The following is a 23,558-nucleotide window of genomic DNA, read 5'->3' on the forward strand; positions in this document are numbered from 1 at the left end:
ATAAAAGTCCACTCTGTAGGACCCGTAGATGTTTCAGAAGCAGGACACGGCTGTCAGCTCCCATCGCCGACGTCAGAAGGAAAAGATCGTGCTGCATAGCATCGTCCACAACAGTTTCTGTTTAGATTACGGTGTTATTTCTGAGAAGATACATTATATACAACCATCAGGAGGGCAAGCCAACTGTTAGACATGAGACATTAACATTGTTGGTGATGGTGTAAAGGCAGAACTCAATGGATACCCAGTGTAGATGAAAAACAGACGTGGAAGCAAGTGTGGGAACAGTTCGTTTGGAAAATTGCTAATATATGTGCACATGTAACCTGCAGATAGAAGGTTTTTCATTAAACCAAGCAGCCGTTGATTATTGTTAAATATCTGCAGCATTTTGTACCTTCAGCATGACAGGAAACTAAGAATGAAACAGGAAGCTTTTAAGTAAAATTGGTACATTTGAAATTTTTACTGGCGTTATGTTCATTGTTAATATCCTGTTTATTGTTTTCCTCTAAGATGCCATACAGTTAGCTCCATAGGTTTTGGGATAATGGCATAGTTTTGCGTCCGTGCACACTAGGTTTAAAATCATTATTCATGGAGGTTTTATAAAACTTTTGTATTCATTGTTTAGGAAACTGGGCCACACACACAGTCCTCCATTTTCAGAGGGTTGAAAGTTCACCAATTACGCACTGCTTACACTCAAGAACCAGAAGGGCCGATTAGATTTTGCCAGAAAACATCTGAAAAGAGGCTGAACGGGTCTGGAAAATGGTTGGACAAATGAAACCAAGATTAAGTTGTACTGAGTGATTTTAAGAGAAAATTATGGAGAAGGAAAGAAACAGCTTGTGATGTGCAGCATACCACATCATCTTTCAAACATAGTGGAGGCAGTGTTATGGCATGGGCGTGTGCAGTGTTATGGCTGCCAGTGGAACCGTGTCAGTGGTGTTTATTAATATTAATAATAGAAGTAGCAGGGATATGCTCTCTGCTCAGGTTCAGGCAAATACTGCAAAACTGATAAGACTGAAGTTCACAGTGCAAGTGAAGAGAGAGCCAAAGTAAACTGCAAAAGCAACCCAAGAGCTTCTCGAGGCAAAGAAATGTTATAGCCTTTGATTGATTGTAATCAACAGATCTTAACCCCAATAGAGCTGCTTCTCAGTTATTAAATACAAAATTAATGCAAAAAGAGGCCGGTTAGAGGATCGTGGGAGGAAACGCAGTATTTGGTGATGTCATTGGTTTGTAGACTTGAGGCAGTCGTTGACAGCGAATGATTTTCATCCAAATATTAAAAACATTAGGAATTTGTTTAATAAATTTTGAGGCTATGAAGAAAGGGAACATGCATAACATTAAAATTAAAATTAAAATCTGAATCACATCCTGACTGTTTGATCTAAAATCCAGTGTGGTGATGTACAGAAACGGTGAAGTGTCCAGAAACTTAAGATCCTAACTGTAACTGCTGTTCGTGTCATTGGTCATGACTTTGCTGACGATTTTTGTCTTAAAAATTAACCTTTAATTAGTTGTTCTTTTCATATGTAAAATTAGGGAATCTCCCCCGTAGTTCCCAGTTTTTGCGGACGGACAGACAGATGGAATAACGGAGCAAGTTTCCGGCCAGTTGTTTATTGATTTGTTTTATTCCTCTCGGATGTCAGAGGTTTGCATATCAGGCCGTGCGTTCCCATCCTGTTCTTAATGGGTCGTTCCAAAACTGTCCACCCCAGGGGACAGTCTGGACCCAGATGAAATTTATGGTGTCAGACGGGGGAACTTTTAATAGATCTGTGATTTAGGAATGAGAAATGTAAACACAGCCGTGTACACAGAGGGGTTACTGCATTTTATACAGCATGTGAAGAGGAGGGATTTTCTCAGAGATTTCTTGATACGAGTGATACATCATAAAGTTGCTCGCTGAAGCTTACAGAGATAAAGCAGTGAAGCAGATGTGGATGCTAATATGGCAATGGGAAATCCAAAAACACATGTGAACTGTCGTACAGGCTAGATGTTTGGCAGTGGGAAACGTGACTGATGAATATTTAAACGTTCCAGGTGTCACTGACGTCTCTGGCTGAAATCTGCATCGCTGATGAGTGTGGGTGGGCATGGCCAGAGGAGAGATGACATCATGAAGTGCATAGTACACTAAATCACTGCAGCAAGAGATACGCTAAATTACCGAAGATCAGGTAGTTGCTCTTTAAGTGGTGATCCTTTTTTTGATCCTGGGAAAAGACACAAATCACTTTTGGGGCTGGATAAGGAAGGCCACATAAAATAATAAGAGAGCAGTTAAGTGTAGCTTTCACCCGTAGTTTCATCAATTCAGATGGTGTTCATTTCATTTATATTTCATTTTCTATTCCACAGATTTCAGTGTGAACAGGTTTTAATGAATATTAGCTTCAGCTGAAGAAGCATTTCCAATGAAAACAGTGCAATAAAACTGAGAGCGAGGCGCAGGGGCATTGTTAAATTTTCTTGAAAACCACCCAAAGAGGCTCAAGCAGTTCACAAAGCCAATGGGAAAATGAGTTTTTGTGTAAAAAATTAGGTGAACAGCTGCTTTTAATTGTTTCTGACTGCAAGACTTTACCAAGACTAGCTGATCCACACCTGCACCTCCGCAGGTCAGCAGCGCCTCATGATTCGGTGCATTGCATATTTTTGAGGTTTGCTCTTGTAACCTGTAGTAAGTCTCTGCTGTTTAATGAGCACGCAGGTTCTCCAAATAGATTCTGATGTGACACGTTTTTAATGACTGGCTTTGTGCATGTGTGTGTTCGTTTCCACTCAAGTAAGTGCAAATGAGTTTCTGCCCCTTAAATGATTTGGGAAGTGACGTGATCAAATCAAGGCATCACGATTAGTGTTTTATTGCTTATCACAGTTTCCTTTTGGAATTTTTGACAACCACAGTTTCTTTGCGCGCTCTCGTTATCACTCTTTGTGTTGCTGTTTTACTTTGTATTTTGTTGTCTGAGCCCGTCTGTATTTCCTTTCGACCCACAACTCCTTTTCACCTGTTTTCCCACGTTTCAGTTTCTCTTGTTTGTCTGACCCTATGAAATCTTTTCTTTTGACGACGGTAATTTGCACTAACTGCTACAAATTACACGTACATCTAAACCAAGGCTCCTGCTCTGGTGGGTTAGATCTGCTGTATTACCTCTAATTAGAATAATGAGGGTATTCAGCCACCTAGTACGCCTGCTCCATGAATTTTCAAAAATCACCACCTACAGTGTAGTAAGCTGTATTTAGAGTTAATGCTGTGTCATCAAGCAAAAATGGGCAAAACACAGATAACACAAAGAAAGGCAGAGTTTAATGTAAAGAATTCAGCTCAGTTCATAAAAATGAATAAAATTGCAGTTTAACAATTAATCTTCTGTTTGTTTGTGTATTATTTAAAAAACCAGAGGATATAATAAAAGACAAGGAGCCTAATAATATGACTGAAAGACTTAAAGTCAAAAGGGTTAGGTTTTAGTTTCGAGTTAGTTCTTCTGACATCCTCCAGTGTTCACTGTTGTCTGTTGTCGTGACCTCATTTGATCTCTTAATAACTGAACCTGAGCCACAGTAGAAAAAAACTACATTTAGAGTGAACTCTCATAGTGGACGCTATTATTGGTAATACTTGAGTAGAAATAACTCTTCTAATATCGACTAATGAACTTAACCTTTTGATCTTTCGTGTATGTTTAATTCACACTACAACAGGGTTTCTGGGGAGTTCATTGCAGTATTTTTTTTTTAAGGTGTAGATTAATCTAATCAGAAGTTAAAGAAATACTTGTCAGCTGTGATCCGTGTTGCGTTGTGGAGCTCACGAGATCAGAGGCCAGATGTGTGACGTATGTCTGTGATAGAAAGAAAACTAAAGCAGCGCAGACAGCCGTTATTTCAGAGACAGGTCTCCTGAGCTTCATATTCCTCTGAAGTTACAACCAGCCTTCACAGGGAGATGAGTTGACAACTAAGCTGACCGGCATGCCTGTGCATGCATGCAAGTCCAAGCCGTGTCTGTTTGATGACCGCTTGACTTCCTCTGATTTCAAGTTCTTCATTTATACAGTTTCATGATTGTACAGCCTTTTCATGGTCTCTATCAGTGGCTGATTTCTCGGTCATTCTTCCCCCGGTGGAGACAGGAAGGGCAGGCAGACTGACAAAGCAGGGGAAGAAGACGTGCAAAGGGAGAGCACTCGAGAGCTTTGGAGAGGAGGTGAGGGAGTGAAGGGTGGAAGTAGTGAGAGTAGATAAGAATGGGGAGTATGGATGTGTGAAGGAAATGGTACAGTGTGGAGGACCTCTCCTTAACAAGTGGGGAGGACTGAAGGGAGACCTTTTAGTGCATTTGAGAATTAAGGAGAAAGGAAATGGCGTAGTTCTGCCGTCCAAATGAACTGGCTACTGTATGTGATGTGGAACAGGTGTGGTTTGTTTGCTTGGGGACGTACACAAGTTTTTAACATCCCTAAAACTGACAAGCTCTAACAACCATGCAACCACATCTAAAGGCAAATATATACCTGATCCAGGTTTTCAAAGGTAAAATGAGAAGCATATCATGGTGGCTTCCTTTTCACTGTACCACACTTCTTCTTCGATCCTTAAAAATCCTTTATCGGTCCTCTTGTTAGCCCATGCTGAAAGATACAAAGCAGAGCACAAAGTTTATACAAGTTTTCTAGACAAGGACCTCTCGTGCACACACACACACACACATATTTGAGACAGCTATGGGTTTGCCAGAACCATTTGTCTTCAGAAAATTAGTTAATCCGCATTTCATGAGGAATATGCTTATTATCTGTGTGTATGTGCTGAGTTAATGGAACCAAAAAAACAGTAAATGTAAAATTCAGAGCAGTGTTTATCACTCTGGCCCTGGTTCAGGCTGCGTGTGAATTGTTTTGACAGGACTGTCGTCGATGCTGTGCTCTATAGGCAACATCTGCCGGGTCAACAATGTGCACAGATGAAGCACACACCTCGTTGCTTCGAAAAATCCGCCCATAGGCAAAGCGCGCGCACACACACACAGGATGCACATGCTGCATGTCCAAGTTTACAGTTGCAGTTACACGAGTTCCGCCGAGGCTTTTTCTCACACTGTCTGCATCTGATTTGAGCTTGTTTGAATTTTTGTGTGACACTATTTAGGCTCCCTGCATTTTTATTAATTCCTTTCGCTGGCTCGAGCTTCGTGTAACACCGCTCGAAGCGCTTCTGTCAGCAGACAAACAACGTCACTGTGTTTGTTGGTTCTCACAGGGATACTGTTTGGCCTCCAAACCTTTGAGAGCACCACTTACTGACCCAGAACTCCAGGATCATACAAAAACAGCAAGTTCCCATAGTATCCCCATGCTCACGTGTTTTATGACCCCTTCTTAAAGTACTCTTCTCATATTATTCAGTTTTCTTCCCACCAATAATTGTTGACTCTGCGGGTCCATCGAGCAGCTCCCTCGAGTGTGTGAATAACTGTAATGATGTACTGTGATGACATTAAGTGCCGTGTTTTCCATTTTTTTAAGGGTGCCCTAACACGCCTACGTGAACAGTTATTCTGAGGTCACTTACAGGAGATAGGAATTAAAAAAATAATAATAATAATGTAGCAGACTCTCAGCTGCAGATGCTTCTGCCTCTGGGAGGCTCTCATTCTCTTACTATCTACATGCTTGCCTTTTCCCTTTCGTCACTCTGGGTATCATAATCAAATTGTTATATTTAGCTTGCAGATTAGGGGGATGTCTGCAGCCTCAAACGCTCTGAATATGGTTGAACAGCCATTTCAACTGCCCTTTCTCTTTTCATTACTGAGACATTTGACAGCAGAGTCTGGCTTTATTTACATTAACTTAATCTCCTCGCTGCCCTATCGCTGTCCTAAAAGAACAGCGTGCACAGCTCTTAGAAGCTCTCAGGTCCTGCACGTGCCACATTTCCAGCTCGGGGCTGATGTTTATCGTGTATGAACTGTTTCCAGACAGATATTTCTGTGAGTGTGGTTTAGTCTGTTCATTTAAAGTTTAAAAGAGCTAACATGAGTGAAGAGACATGTTAGTGGGCATTTGCAGTATAAAGTTTAGCCACTGGGTGGGTGTAAAGGGAAGGGAAAGGTTAGGAAAAAGATAGGAAAGTGTATGTCTCCCCCTGGTGATCTAAACCGAAATTCCAACAGGAAGTTTGAAAAATAAAAAATAGTGTGGAGAAGGGAAAAACTGGGAATTATTATTAAATCAGAATGCAGCTTGACACATTTTTGTTGCATTGTTGTGATGCTGTGGTTCTTTTGTTTTTTTGTATCTCTTGATAACACTTGTCTTATTCTCATTATTTTGTTTCCTTATGGAATTAAAACAGGTAAGTAAGTGATTTCTTTGCTCTCACCCTTTTTGCTAACACAGATATGACCATTGTTAGCTTTAACAGTCATGACTGAAACAAAAGAAGATAACTGACAATTTATTCTTAAAAGTTGATTTTTTTTTCATATATGAAGTTTATTTGATGTGTTGCATCTTTGACTTAAAATGTATCAACTCTGTTTTTCCTATCTTCCCAATTTCAGGGCCGTCCTGGTCCTCTTGGTCCACAGGGCCCACAGGGGCCACCTGGGCGAACAGGAGAGGAGGGCATCCAAGGCCCAAAGGGGCAGAAAGGCGACCGTGGTCGCGATGGAAACATAGGTCCTAAAGGAAGCGTGGTAAGTGCTCATCTCTGTAAACTATTAAACACATGACAATGACAGCTATTTTGTTTAATGTGCAATTCTTGTTGCTCCACAGGGAATGACTGGCGTACCTGGCTTCTCTGGCAACAACGGTATTCCTGTAAGTCCACCATGCTGTCGGGATGAACGCTGTGGGAGAGTCTTCAGTTTAATTCAATTCAATTTAATGTATACAACGTCAAATCACAACAACAGTCGCCTCAAGGCGCTTTATATTGTAAGGTAGACCCTACAATAATACATGCAGAGAAAAATCCAACAATCATATGACCCCCTATGAGCAAGCACTTTGGTGACAGTGGGAAGGAAAAACTCCCTTTTAACAGGAAGAAACCTCCGGCAGAACCAGGCTCAGGGAGGGGCGGGGCCATCTGCCGCGATTGGTTGGGGTGAGAGAAGGAAGACGGTGTTGATTCTGCTTGTGTCGCTCTCTCTGCAGGGACACCCAGGACAAGCTGGGCCCAGAGGGAAGCCAGGTGCAGATGGCTGTAACGGGACTCATGGAGATCCAGGTGCACCAGGATTTCCCGGCTCTCAGGGCTCCCAAGGTTTTCCTGTGCGTAATGCCAAGTCTGCTTAGATAGTTATTAATACAAAGAGACTGATGTCCCGTAAGTTACTGTATACTTTGTTTTCAACTCTCAGGGACAACCAGGCAGGAAAGGAGAGAAGGGAGACAATCTGGAGATCAGTGTGTATATGCGGCGATTCAGGGTGAGAAAGAGGACTCCACTCCAAACCTGCCTTTTGTTAAGAAGAACATCCAAGTGCAAAACATTATATTCATGGCGTGACATGAGTTAATCCATATAATCTAAAACTTACTAACTCCATGCATCTTTGACCGTCCCTCCTCAGGGTGATCCCGGCACACCAGGATTTGATGGAACATTTGTAAGATCCTTTAACGAACCTAGAAAATTACTTTTATGTGGTTGCAATGTCGCCCAAATATCTGCGATTTGATCTTTTTTTTTTATTCAGGGGTTTCCAGGAGATCCAGGGTCAAGAGGTTACAGAGGCATGCAAGGACCAAAGGTCAGTGTTCACATGTTTCAATTCATTAGTTTAGTTGTTATTTTATAGTTTCAGACCTATTATTATGTAATGTGATTGATACGAATATCCCTCTGTCTTCTCCTAGGGTCCCCCAGGTCCTCCAGGTCCCCCTGGACCAAAGGTAAGGCAGCAATATTATATAAACACTTATGTAGACACTTCATTAGGCTTTTTGCCTTCAGAATTGTCGCAATTTTTCATTGCATAAATTCAACAAGGTGCTGGAAACATCCCTTATACTGACTGATATGACAGCATCACACAGTTGATACCTCAGCAGGTTGTCATGTCTTCATTCTTAAATACATGCTGCCATGTGATTGGCTGATTGGCTGATTAGATATTGTAATTAATGAGCACTGGATAAAGTGCACCTAATGAAGTGGCCAATGAGTGAATGTAATGTGTTTAAAATAAACATTCAAATACTGCTGCAGAAATATGAATGTTTAAACTATGTTTTCTTTCTGACAGGGTACGATGACCAGAGTGATTAAGGGAGTCAGAGGAGACCAAGTGAGTGATCATTTGTGTGTGTGTGTGTGTGTGTGTGTGTGTGTGTGTGTTGGTACTTCAATTACTGTAAATTACTGTAAATGTGTGATAAACTTATTTGCTGTCGCTGAATGAAAAAATGATTAATTCTCGACACAAAACATCTCATTTACTTCGGTTTCAGGCGTCAGTCTGCAGCTTTAAATGAAATGATTTGCAGTGGTGCTATTTAAACTACTAATCATAAGTATTGTTTTTAAGCTCAGTTTTCTTCTGTTTTCACTTGAGCATTTCCGTGTGGTGCCATTTTTTCTCTTTTATATTTCAGTGGGAAGTATTTTTTCTTTTAATTCCCGAACATTTGTCTGGCAGCTACACAAATACAGATTCATTTTCAAACTGGGGACAGATGTTGGTGAATTATTAGCAGCTCAGCTACAGAAACAATTCTGCTCTGAAAGTGTGAGGTGGTGATAGATTTTTAAAAGCTTTTATGGGGAAAATATCCAGTGTTACACCATAAAATAAGGAAAATCAAAAGGAATCTTTTTTAAAGGTATTTTGTACTAAATCTATCTTCTAAGTAGGACTGTGCCAAAATTTTGTGCCACCACTGATATCTTAATATTTTGGTTCCAAGAAGCTAGAGGTTGTTTTTTTTTTTCATTATTAAAATAGTCTTGAACAAGAGTTCACCAGGCTTTCTGAAATTCCTTCATAGTTTTTTGGGGGGGACATTGGCTGCGTGTTCAATCTCAGTGCACTCCTTGTACCTGACCATTTTCAGAGGAATGTGTTTCTGTTTGTTAGTCAGTTAGGCATAAAAAAAGACACCTAATTTTAGCAATGAACCAGTGTCAAGTGCAGGTGTGTCGCAGGTAAAGGTGGACCCAAATGCAGGATTCTCGAGACAAGGCTTAACCTTAGAAAGTGGCTTTAACGCTATGACACTCGGCGAACTCTGGAACTAACCCAGTGTTTCCCACCCTCTTGGAGCCACGGCAAATATTTCACAAAAAAATCACACGGCACACAAGCAAACAAAAATGTCACAAAAAGTATATTTATTGAAATATAATGAAAATTTACTCTCATTTTACTTACTTGGTGTGAACCCTGGGCCTGTTTAGTTGAGCCAGGTCAGACTAATCACTTCATCTTCAAATAATTATCCATCGCCATTACCTGTGACGTTGTCTCACTCGCAGCATGGCTATGTATGTTTGTATTTCTTAGTCGTCTTCTGTTTTATTGGCAGTTGCCAACCAATGACTGTAGAAAACAGTCTTTTCTGTTGGCAACCCACCTAACTGTAGCAAGCAGCTGTACTGCCCTCAAGTGGAAGATAATGTAATTGTTCTGCCTGTCATGTGTTGTGGAAGTTTTCCATTAAATAAAGCCTGCAGACGAGTGGTGAGCTAACATTCTTTAATCAAAACACAAAGAACAGACAAACCCAGCTGGTGGAGAGCCTGCATGATCGCCGGGCAGACGGTCAGCAGAGTCTCACCTGAGCCTAGCATGGCTCTCAGTTAAATACCTTCTTCAGGAACAAAAGGCAGTACACAGCTGTTTCACACCTTAAGGTCCACACTCCCTTGCTACCTCCCGGAGTCCTCAAAGAGATTCTTCCTGTGGAGTTGTCTGCTTCCCCCCAACTTCCTTACTAGACCCCCACCATTTGTCTTACTGTATGAGTGTGAGACATGTTAAAATCCAGTGGCACCAAGGCAATATACAATAAAATAATGTGATTAATACATAAGTAAAAGAAATTCCTATACACATGAAACACGACTCACTTATAGTACCAGTCAGGTGAAATTGGATAATCTTCACACAGTGGTTGGGAAACACTGAATTAACCTATACGTCTGTAACGGGACACAGAACACACAGGAAACACAGCTTTGTGGGAAGGTTTGACAACAACATAACCAAGAACAGAGGAAAGCTGAACACTTATGTATACACGAGGTAATAAGGCACAAAAGCGACACCAGAGAACACAGCTGAATGAAATCTACTGATAAGATGAGGGGAAACAAAACTGAACGTAAAGCACATGAGACGAAGACTAACAAAATAAAACAGGAAGTGACAAACAAAGAGACAGACTAGACAAGAGAAGACACAGGAAACACAGGCTGGCTAAAACAAAAGTAACAAAAAACAAAAGCCAGAACACTAATTGGAAACAGAAATTTACAGAAACTCAAGGACTCAATCACCATCAAAAACGTAGTGCTCCAGCACGAAACCAAAAACATAACTACAAGAACACTGAAAACGCAGCAACAAATCACTTAAGCCAGAACAAAGAACATAAAACTCTGTTATGTGTTTACACATAACAGAAAATTTAGCAGGGAACCAACTGTAATGATATGTTTAGGCACTTTGTTACCAGCAGCCTGCCACAAAAGCACATCATTTGTTCCTTTTTCTTTGGCCAAAGATAACACAGTTTGCCAGGCATAACAGTTTTGGTTTTTTTTTTGCGTCAGCAAGGTTATTACCAAAGAACTATTACGTGTCATATCTGAGCATGATGTCCTTAAAAATTTTAAGAAACTGGACTAGTGGAGGACAAAATAGGATGCCTGCAGGAGGTGAACAGTATCTAAAATTCATGTCTTTTAGAAACAGGCTGGTTGTAAAGAAGCCATTCTTAAGAAAGGGGAAACGGCAAGAAAAGGATGAAGTATAATCTATTTTTATATTTTTCATATATTTTGCTGCTAACAGTTCTGTGTATGTATCCTCTCACCACAGGGAGAAATTGGACCCCCGGGGCCTCCAGGAAACGATACACATGAGCAAGTTCTGTACAATGGAACTGAATCTCAGGTCCTCATTTTTGCTCATAAACCTTTGAAGATAAAATGAAAGGGAGCATCACAAGCACTAACATATATCATAAAAATACTTTGTTTTAGGGTCCTCCTGGGGACAAAGGTGTAAAAGGAGAAAGAGGGGAGCCGGTATGTTACCACTAATGACTCATCATACACATTTAGATCACAAACACAGATATAACACATCCACACAAGTGCCAAGAGACACATGCACATCTCAGCATGTTCATCATTATTATTTGTAATCAACTGGATTATTCTGTGTGATTTCAGGCAGACAACAAAGGAGAGCGTGGAATAAAAGGAATGCCTGGACCACGGGTTAGCTCAGCATCCTTCTAAACATGCTATCAAACCACTTTCCTTTGTCCTGCTCTTATATCATCTGCTGCTTTGGTTTCTGTTCTAGGGTCCACCTGGTGCAAATGGAAGACCTGGACTAAAGGTAAAAAAGAGATGTCACGTTATGGTTGTATTCTTAAAATAATATAAAACACATTTTATTAATCTGACGATCACATCTCTCTTTAGGGTGATTACGGCGAAAGAGGACCAAGAGGCAGAGATGGTCCTAAGGTGAGCACCTGATGCTGTTTCATTTCTTTTCTAAATGACTGACAAAGCTGGTAGTGAAAGTTTACAAACTATATTTTAGTGTATTTTAGTATTTATATATTTTAGTGTCTCCCCAAGTTAGTCTGAATGGACTGGCCAACAGAAGGTGGAGACAGTTATTTAGAATAAATGGCCTGTTATTATGATATTGTGATTAAAAACAGCACAATGTGCACGTGACAGTCACACACAGACAGTCAAATATCTTATTAGTTAAACTACAGAAGAGTACAGAAAGCCTGAGGCTGTATTTGTGTTTCAGGGTGTTATGGGTGACCCAGGAGAGGTGATTTCACAAGGACCTTTTTGGGAGTCAGCGGGTAAGTAACTAACACGAGAAACAGTCCAATAATGAGTCAGTGGAAACCAGAAAAATCATTTTGATTAAGATAAATCTGAAACTGTGCTGACAAGGCACTCAATGGAATGAGGCAAGTTTATTAAGGTCAAAGGTCAAGTGACTCTAAAGAAGGTTATTGTAGTCTACAGCATGAGCTCAGAGCTCAGTCAAGGTTCTTGTCCAGGAGGGATGTCAACACAACATTTGGTGATTAGTGCTGGGCGATATGACGATATATATCGTGTGGACGATAGAAAAGTGTCTATCGTGCCATTTGTCTTCTATCGTTTCTAACCCGAATTTTACAAATTAAGATAAGATAAGATAAGATAAGATGGCCTTTATTAGTCCCACAGGTGGGAAATTTGTTTTGTTACAGCAAAAGTGCAAAGTTATGTAGCAGAAATTAGAAAACACTGGAATGCAATAAAATAAAATAAAATAAAATGTACAATAGAATAAAATAGAATAGAATAATATATACAATAGAGTAAAATAGAAATACAAATACTATATACAACTGAGTAGGAAAATACAAAAACACAACTTCGTCAGAAGAAGAATTGCACATATAGCAGTCTTATTGCACATGTGTGGATGTGTGTGTTTGATCAGTCTTTATTGTAGAGTCTGACAGCAGTGGGGAGGAAAGACCTGCGAAATCTCTCCGTCCCACACCGTGAGTGCCGCAGTCTCCCACTGAAGGAGCTGCTCAGTGCCTTCACAGTCTCATGCATGGGGTGGGAGATGTTGTCCATCAGGGATGACAGCTTAGCCACCATTCTCCTGTCACTCACCACCTCCACTGGGTCCAGAGGGCCTCCCAGAACAGAGCTGGCCCTGCGGATCAGCCTGTTCAGTCTCTTCCTGTCCCCAGCAGAGATGTTGCCTCCCCAGCAGACCACACCATAAAAGATGGCTGAGGCCACCACAGAGTCATAGAAGGTCTTCAGGAGTGGGCCCTCCACTCCAAACGACCTGAGTCTCCGCAGCAGGTACAGCCTGCTCTGCCCTTTCCTGTAGAGGGCGTCTGAGTTATGAGTCCAGTCCAGTTTGTTGTTCAAATGAACACCAAGGTACCTGTAGCTGTCCACAGCCTCAATGTCCATACCTTGGATGTTCAGTGGTTGCAGTGGAGGATGTTTGTGCCTGCGGAAGTCTACCACCAGCTCCTTGGTTTTACTGGCATTGATCTGGAGGTAGTTCAGCTGGCACCAGTCCACAAAGTCCTGAGTCAGTCCTCTGTACTCCTTGTCGTCCCCATCAGTGATGAGGCCGACTATTGCATAAAATATATCATTAACCCTTTACAACCGGTCGGAGCAGGCACACTCCGTTTTCCCTAACTATTTTTAAATCCCTGTAGAACTGTAACCACGTAAGGTAGCGCAATAATGTTTTTTTTGCATATGAAACCGTAGGAGTTGTACTTACATCTTATTCCATTAGCTTGCCCTAGGTCACAGTTTTCTTCCACATATAGCTTTGCAAAAAATTGCATAAAAAGCACTTCCAGCAACAAAAACATAATATTCCAGACTTGCAGCAACAAAAACACAATATTCCAGAAACAGGCTTTGCCGATCCGATCAGCTGTTCATAACACTTCCTACATTGGAATATAAGTCAGCGCAACTATCTTATGTCCGCCATTACCTGTCCGAAACCGGAAGTGACGTCTTTTTCGCGGAAAATGTAGTTTTTTAAGCTTCAAAGTCTATGTTGGTATTTTTAAAAGTCATGTTTGACTTTATGCTCTTCTGTATCGTTTCTGGGATGCTTAGAAGTCAAATTGCACTGTTGTAAATAGTTTATTTTGATGCACATGCTGTGTTTTTGCAAATTTGCATTTATTTATTTTCATTTTTCCTGTAGTATATAAAAATTTGTGTATCTCAAAACTAAAACTATGAAGACACTCAAAATAAATAAATGTAAAGATAAGCTCTGGCGGACTTGGTTCTGTGTTAGGTCTTAAAGGGTTAAATAGCCTGTGCAAATATATTAGTGTTGTCTTCTCACTATACATTCTCTTAACTTTATGCAAGAGAAAATAAAGTATGAAAAAATTATATTTTTTGCAAAGAAACTCCGTCTTGTGGTTTTGCGACATGGTGCTGCTTTACGTGCACCCGGATTTGCGACATGCTTTACAGTAACTCAAAACAAAGACTGCACCCTCTCCACTCGCTGTTTAAAGACTGCATACGTTCCAGATGACCACAGGTCAGGTGGTATATCGTGATATATATCGTTATCGTGATATAAAATAATTCATATCGTGATAAATATTTTTTCCGTATCGCCCAGCACTATTGGTGATGGCATTTAGTTGAGGGTACATTAGAAATCATTGTTATACTGACATGGAAACAAAGATGTCCAACATTAATAAAGCGACACTGAAATCAGTATTATTAAGTAACGCAACAAAGACTAATTCTATACGAATAGTCTGTTACAGAGTTCGGTTTGCCATTGTCTGAATGATTTCTTAGCAAACCATGCCTGGAAGCTGTTGATGTTACCTGTTGCATAAATGCTAAAAAATGCTTCTTATGTTTTCTTTGACTTTATAAGCCGGTCCTCCTGGCGAGAAAGGTTTACCTGGAGAGAGGGGTTCGATTGGAGACCAAGGTTTTCCTGGTCTGCAAGGACGTCCTGCCTCTGACGAACAACAAGGTATGTAAACGAAGCTTTGGAAGGACACGAAACCTTTGACTTAAACATTGCAGTTGTTATGAAAAGCCTCGGCAGCCTTGTGAAATTTCCCCCTTGTGGGACTAATAAAGGTATATCAATCAATATCAATCAATCAAAAAGAGCAGCTGACTGCTGCGCATTCATACTGGTAATTTTTGGCTCGACCTTCTAACACGTGAACAGCCCTTTAAAGCCAAGTGTATCATATTTGATATATGAATTTTTGAGGCTTCTACATTATCAGTGTGATTTTTGTTTCTCCCTGAAAAACCGAAAGAAACAGCACAAAAAATTTTAAGGAATAAATTGCAAAAAAAGAAAAAAAACCCCTGCATTTTCTGGCAATTATTTCATGGTTCAGGCCTTAACAGGACCATGTGAACAGATCCCAAAAAACTGTGGGGCAAAGATTCTGTTATTATGTTAAAATGTTTTGACAGGAAAGTGTGGGAAACGTTAAAAACCCTGGCCGGTTGCCTGGAGTTTGATATAACTAACGTCAAAAATAACTTAGGAAGCTAATGTGTGTTCTTATGGGCCTTTGCAATAATCTTCTGTGTACTCCCTTCTTCTATCCCAACAACTGTAAAAAAAAACCTGTCATTTCAGCTGCTGTTCTCTCTAGTAAGCACCACCAGGTTTCTACTGATGTGGTAAAAGATCAGCATTTGTCTTTTTGAGTCACACGTTGTTTGTAAGACTCATAAGTAGTTTCCCCTTTCACGTCATATGGAGAAATAAAATGGCTAAAAGCTCCACCTCTACCACCTTCACCTTCACCCAGTTACAGTAGTAGTACTAGTTTCCCAGGCCTTGTTGGAGTTGCGTTTCCTCTGTGGAGGAACCATCTGTCAAAATCTGCCTAACTAGTGACTTTGTGGTGACTCACATTTTCCCCTTGGGCGTAGCCTAAGCAGAAAAAGATGGGAATGGGTTAACCTCCACTTGCCTTTTGATGACAGCGTTTCCTACTTCATACTTCAGAAAACTGTCTGCCCTGCTGTGCTCACTTCTGAAAAGTAGCGTCAATCAAAATGAGTGATTTCGTCTCAGTACTTCGGATGAAGGACGAGATATAAATGGCCATGCAGTCCAGGTCTCTTTCACTGAGCCAAAATGCAGAAGCAGTGTGTGAAGAACTAAGTACACCCAATGATTCAGTAAACCAAAGTCATGCAGCCATGCTCTTTTTAGAGAGAAAAGCATTCTCCTGGCAACTGTCCCAAAGAAACCTGCAGTCTTTTTCTTATTCTACTGTCATGAACTTTATCGGCTAACATGCTAACTGAGGTCTGTGGAGGCTGAGCTCTTGGGTTTGTTTGATTCTCTGAGCATTGCATTCTGACATTCGGGTTAATTTGCTGGCTCCTGGCTACTACTTACCTTTGTAATTCCTATGGAGGCAGTAAGGTTGTACTTAGTTTTTGCTTTCATGGTGTAGGTTTTGTTAAATAAATAAAAATGCGCTGTAATACATGCTATGTTGTTGTTCATCTCTGGTTGTATATAAATCAATCTGGAAAGCCCTGATTTTTATCATGTCCTGATACTTAAAACTTAAACTTGGAAAATATCTGGGGGGGGTTTTTTACATATGAAACTACCAGGTAACCCTATGTGACGTTATAGGCTGAGAGTTCCTTGTTTGACTTTCCAAAGTTAATAGAAATTGGAATGATTTAAACCAGGGGTGCCAAACTCCAGGCCTCGAGGGCCGGTGTCCTGCAGGTTTTAGATGTGTCCTTGATGCAACACAGCTGATGTAAATGACTAAATGACCTCCTCAACATATCTTGAAGTTCTCCAGAGGCCTGGTAATGAACTAATCATTTGATTCAGGTTTGTTGACCCAGGGTGAGATCTAAAACCTGCAGGACACCGGCCCTTGAGGTCTGGAGCCTGACACCCCTGATTTAAGCTACTTTAACACTACATTTGTACCACTGTGATAGGAGGCGTGTGCCGATGTCAACAAATGCAACTCAAACTCCTGGACTGTTGTTATAGCAGCAGAAATAACTTCTGAAAATGTCGTTTGTCTCCATCAGCCTTCGTTTTTTTCGGGCCAGAAGGTTTTGGTGGAGATAAAGGAGACAAGGGCCAACAAGGTGAACCAGGACGCCCTGCTCTCAGTGCAGGACCACAAGGAGTCAAGGGGCGCAACGGGGAGATGGGCCCTCCTGGACCAAAAGGGACATGTGAGTGAATCAGGTTACTTTTATTGTTGTCTCTGTTTGTAAAATCTGTTACGTCTTTATGTATTGTACTTTTATTTGCATCTAGGGGGAGAGTACCACAAGGGAGCCCGAGGTGAGGGAGGAAGGCCCGGGAACGCAGGCTCCAAAGGACCAAAAGGTGAAGTAGTAGTTTTCTAAACTGTTAATATTATAAATGAATAAAAAAGCTGTCATATAATCAGAACAATTTCCTCCTTTGTACATTTAGGTGATCATGGAGAATGTCAGTGCAACGTTGTAAATGCTATACCTGGTTTACCCGGCCGTCCTGGTGATCCTGGCGATCCTGGGATGACTGGAGAGTTCGGTCAGGAAGGTGATCCAGGAGATCCAGGTCTCCAAGGAGACGAGGGGTTCACAGTAAGGCAAAATAAAGAAAAGCCTGTAGAAAATAAGACAAACCCCCCAATTATTTCCTTATTCCCCTCCGCTTTGCTCTCTTGTGCTATAGGGAGTTCCTGGGCTCGATGGTTTGCCAGGCCCAAGAGGTCGTAAGGGGGACACAATTATCGCCAAAGAGAAAGGTGCCTCTTATCTTATTTTTGTCTTATTTCAGATCAACATTAGAGTTACAAGTGAGCAATAAAAGAAATACCATGTTTATTTGTGTTTGTGATTGTTTGCATGCCTGGCAATGTCTTTGTATTCCCAACAGGACATCATGGTGACCCAGGAGATTCAGGAAACGATGGTGAGCCAGGAGCACCTGGGGCTCCAGGCACAAGAGGTCAGGCTGGTTTGCCTGGCAACCGAGGTTCTCCAGTGAGTCCATCACTATTTCACATTGTCTTTAACTTTAAAAAAATCGCCTACTCTGTGATTTGCATCTTATCCTAAACTACTTGTTGCTCATTTGTTCCCTTTACTTGCCTCACTTGAGTACCAATAATCTTAAAATGCAGTGATTGTGATGGTCCATATAAATAGGGAGAAGGACCCAGGGGAGAACGTGGAGACAAAGGTTTCCCAGGTATTTCTGGTCGACCGGGTGCAGTAGGGCTGAGCGGAGAACCAGGTCTAAATTTTGAGGGTGTCAAAGGTGTGCGTGGCTTACCTGGTGACGACGGTCTCGCTGGCTATGATGGAAGTCCAGGAACACCAGGCAGTCCAGGTAATGAGCTGCCTCCTTACCTACTTTTATTCTGTCTTATTTGTGGTGTTGCATATATCTCCTCTAAGGCTTTGTCTCCTTACAGGCATTTGACTCATTTTCACTCTACTAAATATTACATTTTATTTTGTCTTTTTTAAAATATTCTCTTTTGTCACTTAATGCAAGGAAGTAAAATGGGAATGACAATTAATGGCCGGTGTTTAAAAGGGGACGATGCATTTCCATTTGATTGACTTTTCTTTCTTTGCCTCCTGCTATCTCTTTGTTGCAGGAGCTCCATCTCTCAAACCAGCTGCAGCTGAGCTTGTTTGAGATAATGCTTGTGCTTTTGAATAACTCTTATTTCGAATGCCTCTCTCTTTCATTCTCCCTCATTTGCAACTGAAAGGCGGCTGTAGTCTGACAGGAGGAGAAGGACAGGTGGATGTAACAGGTAGCTGGTATAACAACGTTTTCACCTTATTGCTTCGATTGTGACTACTCTGTTGTGCTTTGCTTCTAGGTTATTTGTCTGGGATGCATGATGAATTATGAAATGTTTAAAATATTTCAGTGTGTCAAAACACCAGCTAATGTAAGGATAAAGATAAAACCCTTCACGCTGGGCAGCAGTAAAAGTTCACCTTCACCAAAGTAGTTCTTTCTAAACACTTTGACGCACAATCAAAATCTTGTCCTGAATATCGTGTTTGTTATTTTCTTCTCAGGCCTTTGTGATACATTTGTAGGACCTCCTGGATCACCTGGACTTCCAGGGCCTACTGGATTACCAGGAGTTAAAGGTAAAATATCAAGACCCTGATGCTATGATTTGTTCCTTGAGGGGGAACTATGTTTTGATAACTTTTTTTATGCTCGATCCAACAGGTTTTCCTGGCCAAAAAGGACCACTGGGTGTCTATGGAGTAAGGGGAACGAAAGGCGAATTAGGAGATCAAGGCATTGGTGGCCGCCCTGGACCACCAGGTGAAGACTGATAAGAAAATTCCAAGGGCCAGTTTTAGTAACAGTATACACTTGCACAAAACCCTCTTTTGTTGTCGAAAGGCTACTGTTGGTACTTCCTTAAGAGGCATAGTATCAGTCTTTTAGTTTCTTTGAACTCATTCTCTCATTGGGTTTTTGACCCACTGATTTGAGCTGCTTTTTGTTCATTGCATTGGTCGCTGTTGATGAACTTGCTATGACTTTATTAATTAGTGCATTTTTAGGAGATCACCCGCAGACCTTTGCACCAACAGCCCTTTTTTTTTTTTTTTTTTTTTGAGATTGTACTGTAGCATCATGCTAATTTTCCCCGCTTAGTAAATCTGGCCTCAACTGTGCAATAGTCCTGTAGATAGAACTGTTCTAATCCTTGGTTGAAATATTATCTTTAGTCTTTTATTGGTTCTTTAAACAGGTTTTACTGGCCCTCGTGGAGACTTGGGAATCCCAGGCACAAAAGGTTCCGTAGGAGTCCCCGGCTTATCCGGTATGTCTGGTCGGCATGGAACACAGGGTGAAAAGGGTGTTCATGGAGAAATCTTGAATGCAATGCCTGGACCACCCGGAGACCCAGGACTGCCTGGACTTCGAGGTATTAAAGGGCCTTTGGGACAACAAGGAGAACCAGGTTATCCAGGTAAGCAGTTTCTGTTTTTCATTTTTTCAAATCCCTAATTTGAGAGGTATGATTCATGGTTTATATCCATCTACTTGTCCAGGAATGGGTGGCATGCCTGGTATGACTGGCTTCAAGGGTGAGGTTGGCCCTCAAGGGCTGCTGGGGGAGGAAGGAAAGCCTGGACCAGATGGCAATTTTGGCTATCCTGGTGATCCTGGGAGGACAGGTCCCCGGGGGCTACATGGTGCAGTTGGACACCCAGGTTAGAAGAATATACACACAGGAGTACATTTCCACAAATCTTCACATTTATGTCTGACATCCCTCTTATGTCTTGTTCTCCAGGTTTAACTGGAGAGAGGGGAAATGAAGGAGACCCAGGTCCTCCAGGACCTATTGGCTTAAAAGGGATCCCAGGGGAATATGGAAATGATGGCGTCGTCGGAGAGAGTGGTCCACCCGGTGATCCAGGATTTCCTGGTTTAAATGGACGCCCTGGCGTTTCAGGAATGAAGGGTTTGTTTCTTAATTAATCAAATGCTTAAAACCATAAAGAAACAAAAAATAAGTATGTGAACATGCCCACCATTTGTCAAAATGTTCTGTGGTTCCTCCCTTTCAAGGATACAAAGGGTCACGTGGCATGTCAGGCTTTGAGGGTCGTAGTGGTGATCTCGGATTGAAGGGCCACAGTGGACTGAAAGGAGAGACAGGACTGCAAGGCGAAGAAGGCCCAAAAGGAATAAAAGGCCTAGGTGGAGAAAAAGGTGAGACTGGCACCTGTAGATTTCTTGAGCTGTTTTGAAACTGGACAAAAACTCAATAACTGACCACAACTGTCTGCTAGGTGATCGTGGTCTGACAGGACCTCCTGGGGAGAAACCAAAAATTCCTCCACAGATGCTTGTTGAAATGAAAGGACTCAAGGGAGAGGATGGACCTATAGGAAATCAAGGTTTCATTGGGCCAAGAGGTGTGAAGCTCAAATCAAAATTAAATTCCTCCTTTCGTCTCAGTTCCTCTGCTCTCTCACCCCTAACTTTGTCACATCTTACTCTTTTCCAAAGGTTCTAAGGGTTTTCCCGGTGTGCCGGGGGAGGAGGGAACCCATGGTTTCCCTGGGGACCCCAGCAATGAGAAAGGATATCAAGGAGATCCAGGTCCACAGGGGTTACCAGGAATCAAAGGAATGCCAGGGATACCTGGAAACCGAGGAATTACTGGTTTCGGGGGAATGCCCGGTGTAAAGGTGAAACTATTAATAAAATGAATATAATTCAGTTATCAAGGGACAACATCCAGGTCTGAGTGAAGAAGTCTTCCAATAGTCACTTGAGGAAGGCTCTAAAGCAAGTCAGCTGAAGTAACTGACTAATTGGAATGTCCAACTTTATCTCTATGAGACATCTATGCAGCGCACCTTACACTTTGCTCGTGCTGTACATGAACATGCTATAAAGTATGCGTCTGTTAAACTCGCTGATATTTCCTGCACTCAGCTAAGTTGTGAAAAAAAAAGTTTGAAACTGCAGACTTAACACTAGCATCCCTGGCTCTAAAAAAAAGTATCCCCATGCGCTAGAGTACAGGTGCTGTAAAAGGCCCGTTCAGCTCATCATGCACTGTTTTCACCACGGCTAGTGCTAGCAGCAGTTGCTAGCAGACAATGCACCTTACGTCAGCAGTGCTGAAGCCAGTCCCTATATAAAGATTTTATTTCACAGTAACACGATCAAGCCCTGTCTGTGTTTTAGCTCTATGTAGCCACAGAACACCCCCACTCCCACCACATCAGTGCTAAACAGCAGACAGGTGCAGCTAGATTCTAGTAGGTGGATATAGTGGAGCAGTTAGCAGCTAAAAGCTAACATTCCCTAAACTTCCTATAGAAGTAGTATTTCTCCAAAGAAAAATAATGTTTAAAAGTTTTGTATAAGTGAGTGTGATTTAGAGACAGTGAGGCCAAAGGATACTATTGGAGTGCAATATAAAAAAACGTGTAAAGTGATCCAGGATAAACTGATCCAGGATAAAGTCTAGTAATGTGGCTTGACCCTCTCATCTTTACAATTGTTTTTCCTCTATCTTCCCTTCCTGAATGGTTTGAGAACTTCTTTAAATCCTAAATGTAAATTTTCAGCTTCGTCTGTAAAAATTCATTTTTTTACCTGCATGTTCAGCACATTTCTTTTCTCGCAGACATCATTCCTGTGTGTGCATATGTTTTTAATTGTACACATATAACCTTTTTAGGGAACTAAAGGGAGTCCTGGTGCCTATGGCTCATCGGGTGAAAAAGGAAAGAAGGGAGACAAAGGTACAACCAGGAACTTTAATTTCATACATTCTGAGATTTAAATACCGATTATAGTGATCATGAGGGAAATTCGTATTTGGTGTTAAATTGTAATAAATGTCATAGGTGAGAAAGGCCCTCGTATAGATCTTCCTGGAGTTCCTGGATTGAGAGGAGAGGAAGGATTTCCAGGAGAGCCAGGTACAAACTGTAGCTCATCAAATTTCTTCTTTTCTTGTTTTGATTAGCAATTGTTAACAAGTGATGGTCTGAAATTAAATGATTTAATATCCCTCTTAAAGGCCAGACAGGACTAACTGGAACGACTGGGGACAGAGGCATACCTGGCTTTGAAGGTATTAAAGGCATGAAGGGAGAGGCAGGCATTCTGGGATTACCAGGATTTCCAGGTAGAACACATACTCACACTGACCACCTTATTGTACAGTTCTGAATGCTAGATATTATATACGCATGACACTGCATTTACATGTATTTATTTTGTAGGATCAGATGGGCAGAAGGGAACTTCTGGTAATCAAGGTCAAAAGGGCCTTCCAGGGACTCCTGGGCAAGAGGGCCAACCAGGCATTCCTGGCTTCCGGGGAGTCAAAGGTATCAGATAACTGTCCTGTTCTTTCTCTTCAAACTACATGCCTGTTTTCTCCAATATTATTCTGTACTATGAAAATGTGTACAGGTCTTCCTGGCCCAAAAGGTCTTGATGGATTAGATGGATTGAAAGGACAGAAGGGTTTCACTGGAACACCAGGTACTGTTTTCCAAGAATTCATGGACATTTTTTCCCTGTGTGCAATGCTAAAACATATAGAGTATAATACCTCTACTGGAATATACCACTAATATTTCAAAATAAAGGTCAACCACTACTTCAGATACACAAAGGATAGTGGATAAAGAACATCCAAAATAGCAAAAAAATAGCATCACAAGCTGGGGGTTAGACTCTAAACATAATATCAAAATGTGTCTTTGTCTTTCATTGGTTGTGTATTCATAGACATTAGAGCAACAATTAAATCCATCCTAAGCAGTCTTGCTTTTTCTGTGTTGCAAAGACTTTAGTAACCCCACATTCCTGGCTTTTTCCATCAGGGCCAAACATCACTGGACCTGCTGGGGAGACGGGAATTAAAGGACAGAAGGGAGACAGCGGTGACCCTAATAACCAGCCAGGTCCTCCAGGTGCACTGGGTTTGAAAGGCTTCCAGGGACCTCAAGGTTAGTCTCTACCGTCATGCATTAATAAGGCCCATTTAGACAAGAGAGCATCCGCCTGCAGAGTCAAGTCAAGTCAACTTTATTTATATAGCACATTTAAAAGACATCAAGTGTCGGCCAAAGTGCTGAACAGAGTGTTAATATAATGAAAGAATTAAAGTAGAAAGAAAACATTTAAAAAAAGAATTGTAAGACAAGTAAGAGTATATAGCATA

At 41.3% G+C, this 23,558-nt stretch overlaps 1 protein-coding gene across 1 annotated transcript in view; it reads left to right on the top strand.

Moving 5' to 3' along the window:
• Positions 1-23,558, top strand: part of col4a2 (collagen, type IV, alpha 2) — a 65,682-nt gene that overhangs the window by 33,706 nt on the left and 8,418 nt on the right. The window contains exons 5-40 of the mRNA XM_031734556.2: positions 6,617-6,751; positions 6,834-6,878; positions 7,218-7,334; positions 7,424-7,492; positions 7,637-7,672; positions 7,763-7,816; positions 7,923-7,958; positions 8,312-8,353; positions 11,108-11,182; positions 11,272-11,316; positions 11,464-11,511; positions 11,600-11,635; positions 11,722-11,766; positions 12,068-12,125; positions 14,726-14,827; positions 16,897-17,046; positions 17,132-17,203; positions 17,294-17,445; positions 17,537-17,609; positions 17,741-17,847; positions 18,013-18,196; positions 18,588-18,632; positions 18,907-18,981; positions 19,067-19,165; positions 19,602-19,823; positions 19,906-20,067; positions 20,151-20,321; positions 20,429-20,572; positions 20,653-20,778; positions 20,873-21,054; positions 22,059-22,122; positions 22,228-22,302; positions 22,404-22,511; positions 22,609-22,716; positions 22,802-22,873; positions 23,218-23,343. Of these exons, the coding sequence (XP_031590416.2) occupies positions 6,617-6,751; positions 6,834-6,878; positions 7,218-7,334; positions 7,424-7,492; positions 7,637-7,672; positions 7,763-7,816; positions 7,923-7,958; positions 8,312-8,353; positions 11,108-11,182; positions 11,272-11,316; positions 11,464-11,511; positions 11,600-11,635; positions 11,722-11,766; positions 12,068-12,125; positions 14,726-14,827; positions 16,897-17,046; positions 17,132-17,203; positions 17,294-17,445; positions 17,537-17,609; positions 17,741-17,847; positions 18,013-18,196; positions 18,588-18,632; positions 18,907-18,981; positions 19,067-19,165; positions 19,602-19,823; positions 19,906-20,067; positions 20,151-20,321; positions 20,429-20,572; positions 20,653-20,778; positions 20,873-21,054; positions 22,059-22,122; positions 22,228-22,302; positions 22,404-22,511; positions 22,609-22,716; positions 22,802-22,873; positions 23,218-23,343 (3,460 nt within the window). The remainder of the gene's footprint in view (positions 1-6,616; positions 6,752-6,833; positions 6,879-7,217; positions 7,335-7,423; positions 7,493-7,636; positions 7,673-7,762; positions 7,817-7,922; positions 7,959-8,311; positions 8,354-11,107; positions 11,183-11,271; positions 11,317-11,463; positions 11,512-11,599; positions 11,636-11,721; positions 11,767-12,067; positions 12,126-14,725; positions 14,828-16,896; positions 17,047-17,131; positions 17,204-17,293; positions 17,446-17,536; positions 17,610-17,740; positions 17,848-18,012; positions 18,197-18,587; positions 18,633-18,906; positions 18,982-19,066; positions 19,166-19,601; positions 19,824-19,905; positions 20,068-20,150; positions 20,322-20,428; positions 20,573-20,652; positions 20,779-20,872; positions 21,055-22,058; positions 22,123-22,227; positions 22,303-22,403; positions 22,512-22,608; positions 22,717-22,801; positions 22,874-23,217; positions 23,344-23,558) is intronic.

Source organism: Oreochromis aureus, linkage group 16 (genome assembly GCF_013358895.1).
Source record: "Oreochromis aureus strain Israel breed Guangdong linkage group 16, ZZ_aureus, whole genome shotgun sequence".
NCBI classification, from domain to species: Eukaryota; Metazoa; Chordata; class Actinopteri; order Cichliformes; family Cichlidae; genus Oreochromis; species Oreochromis aureus.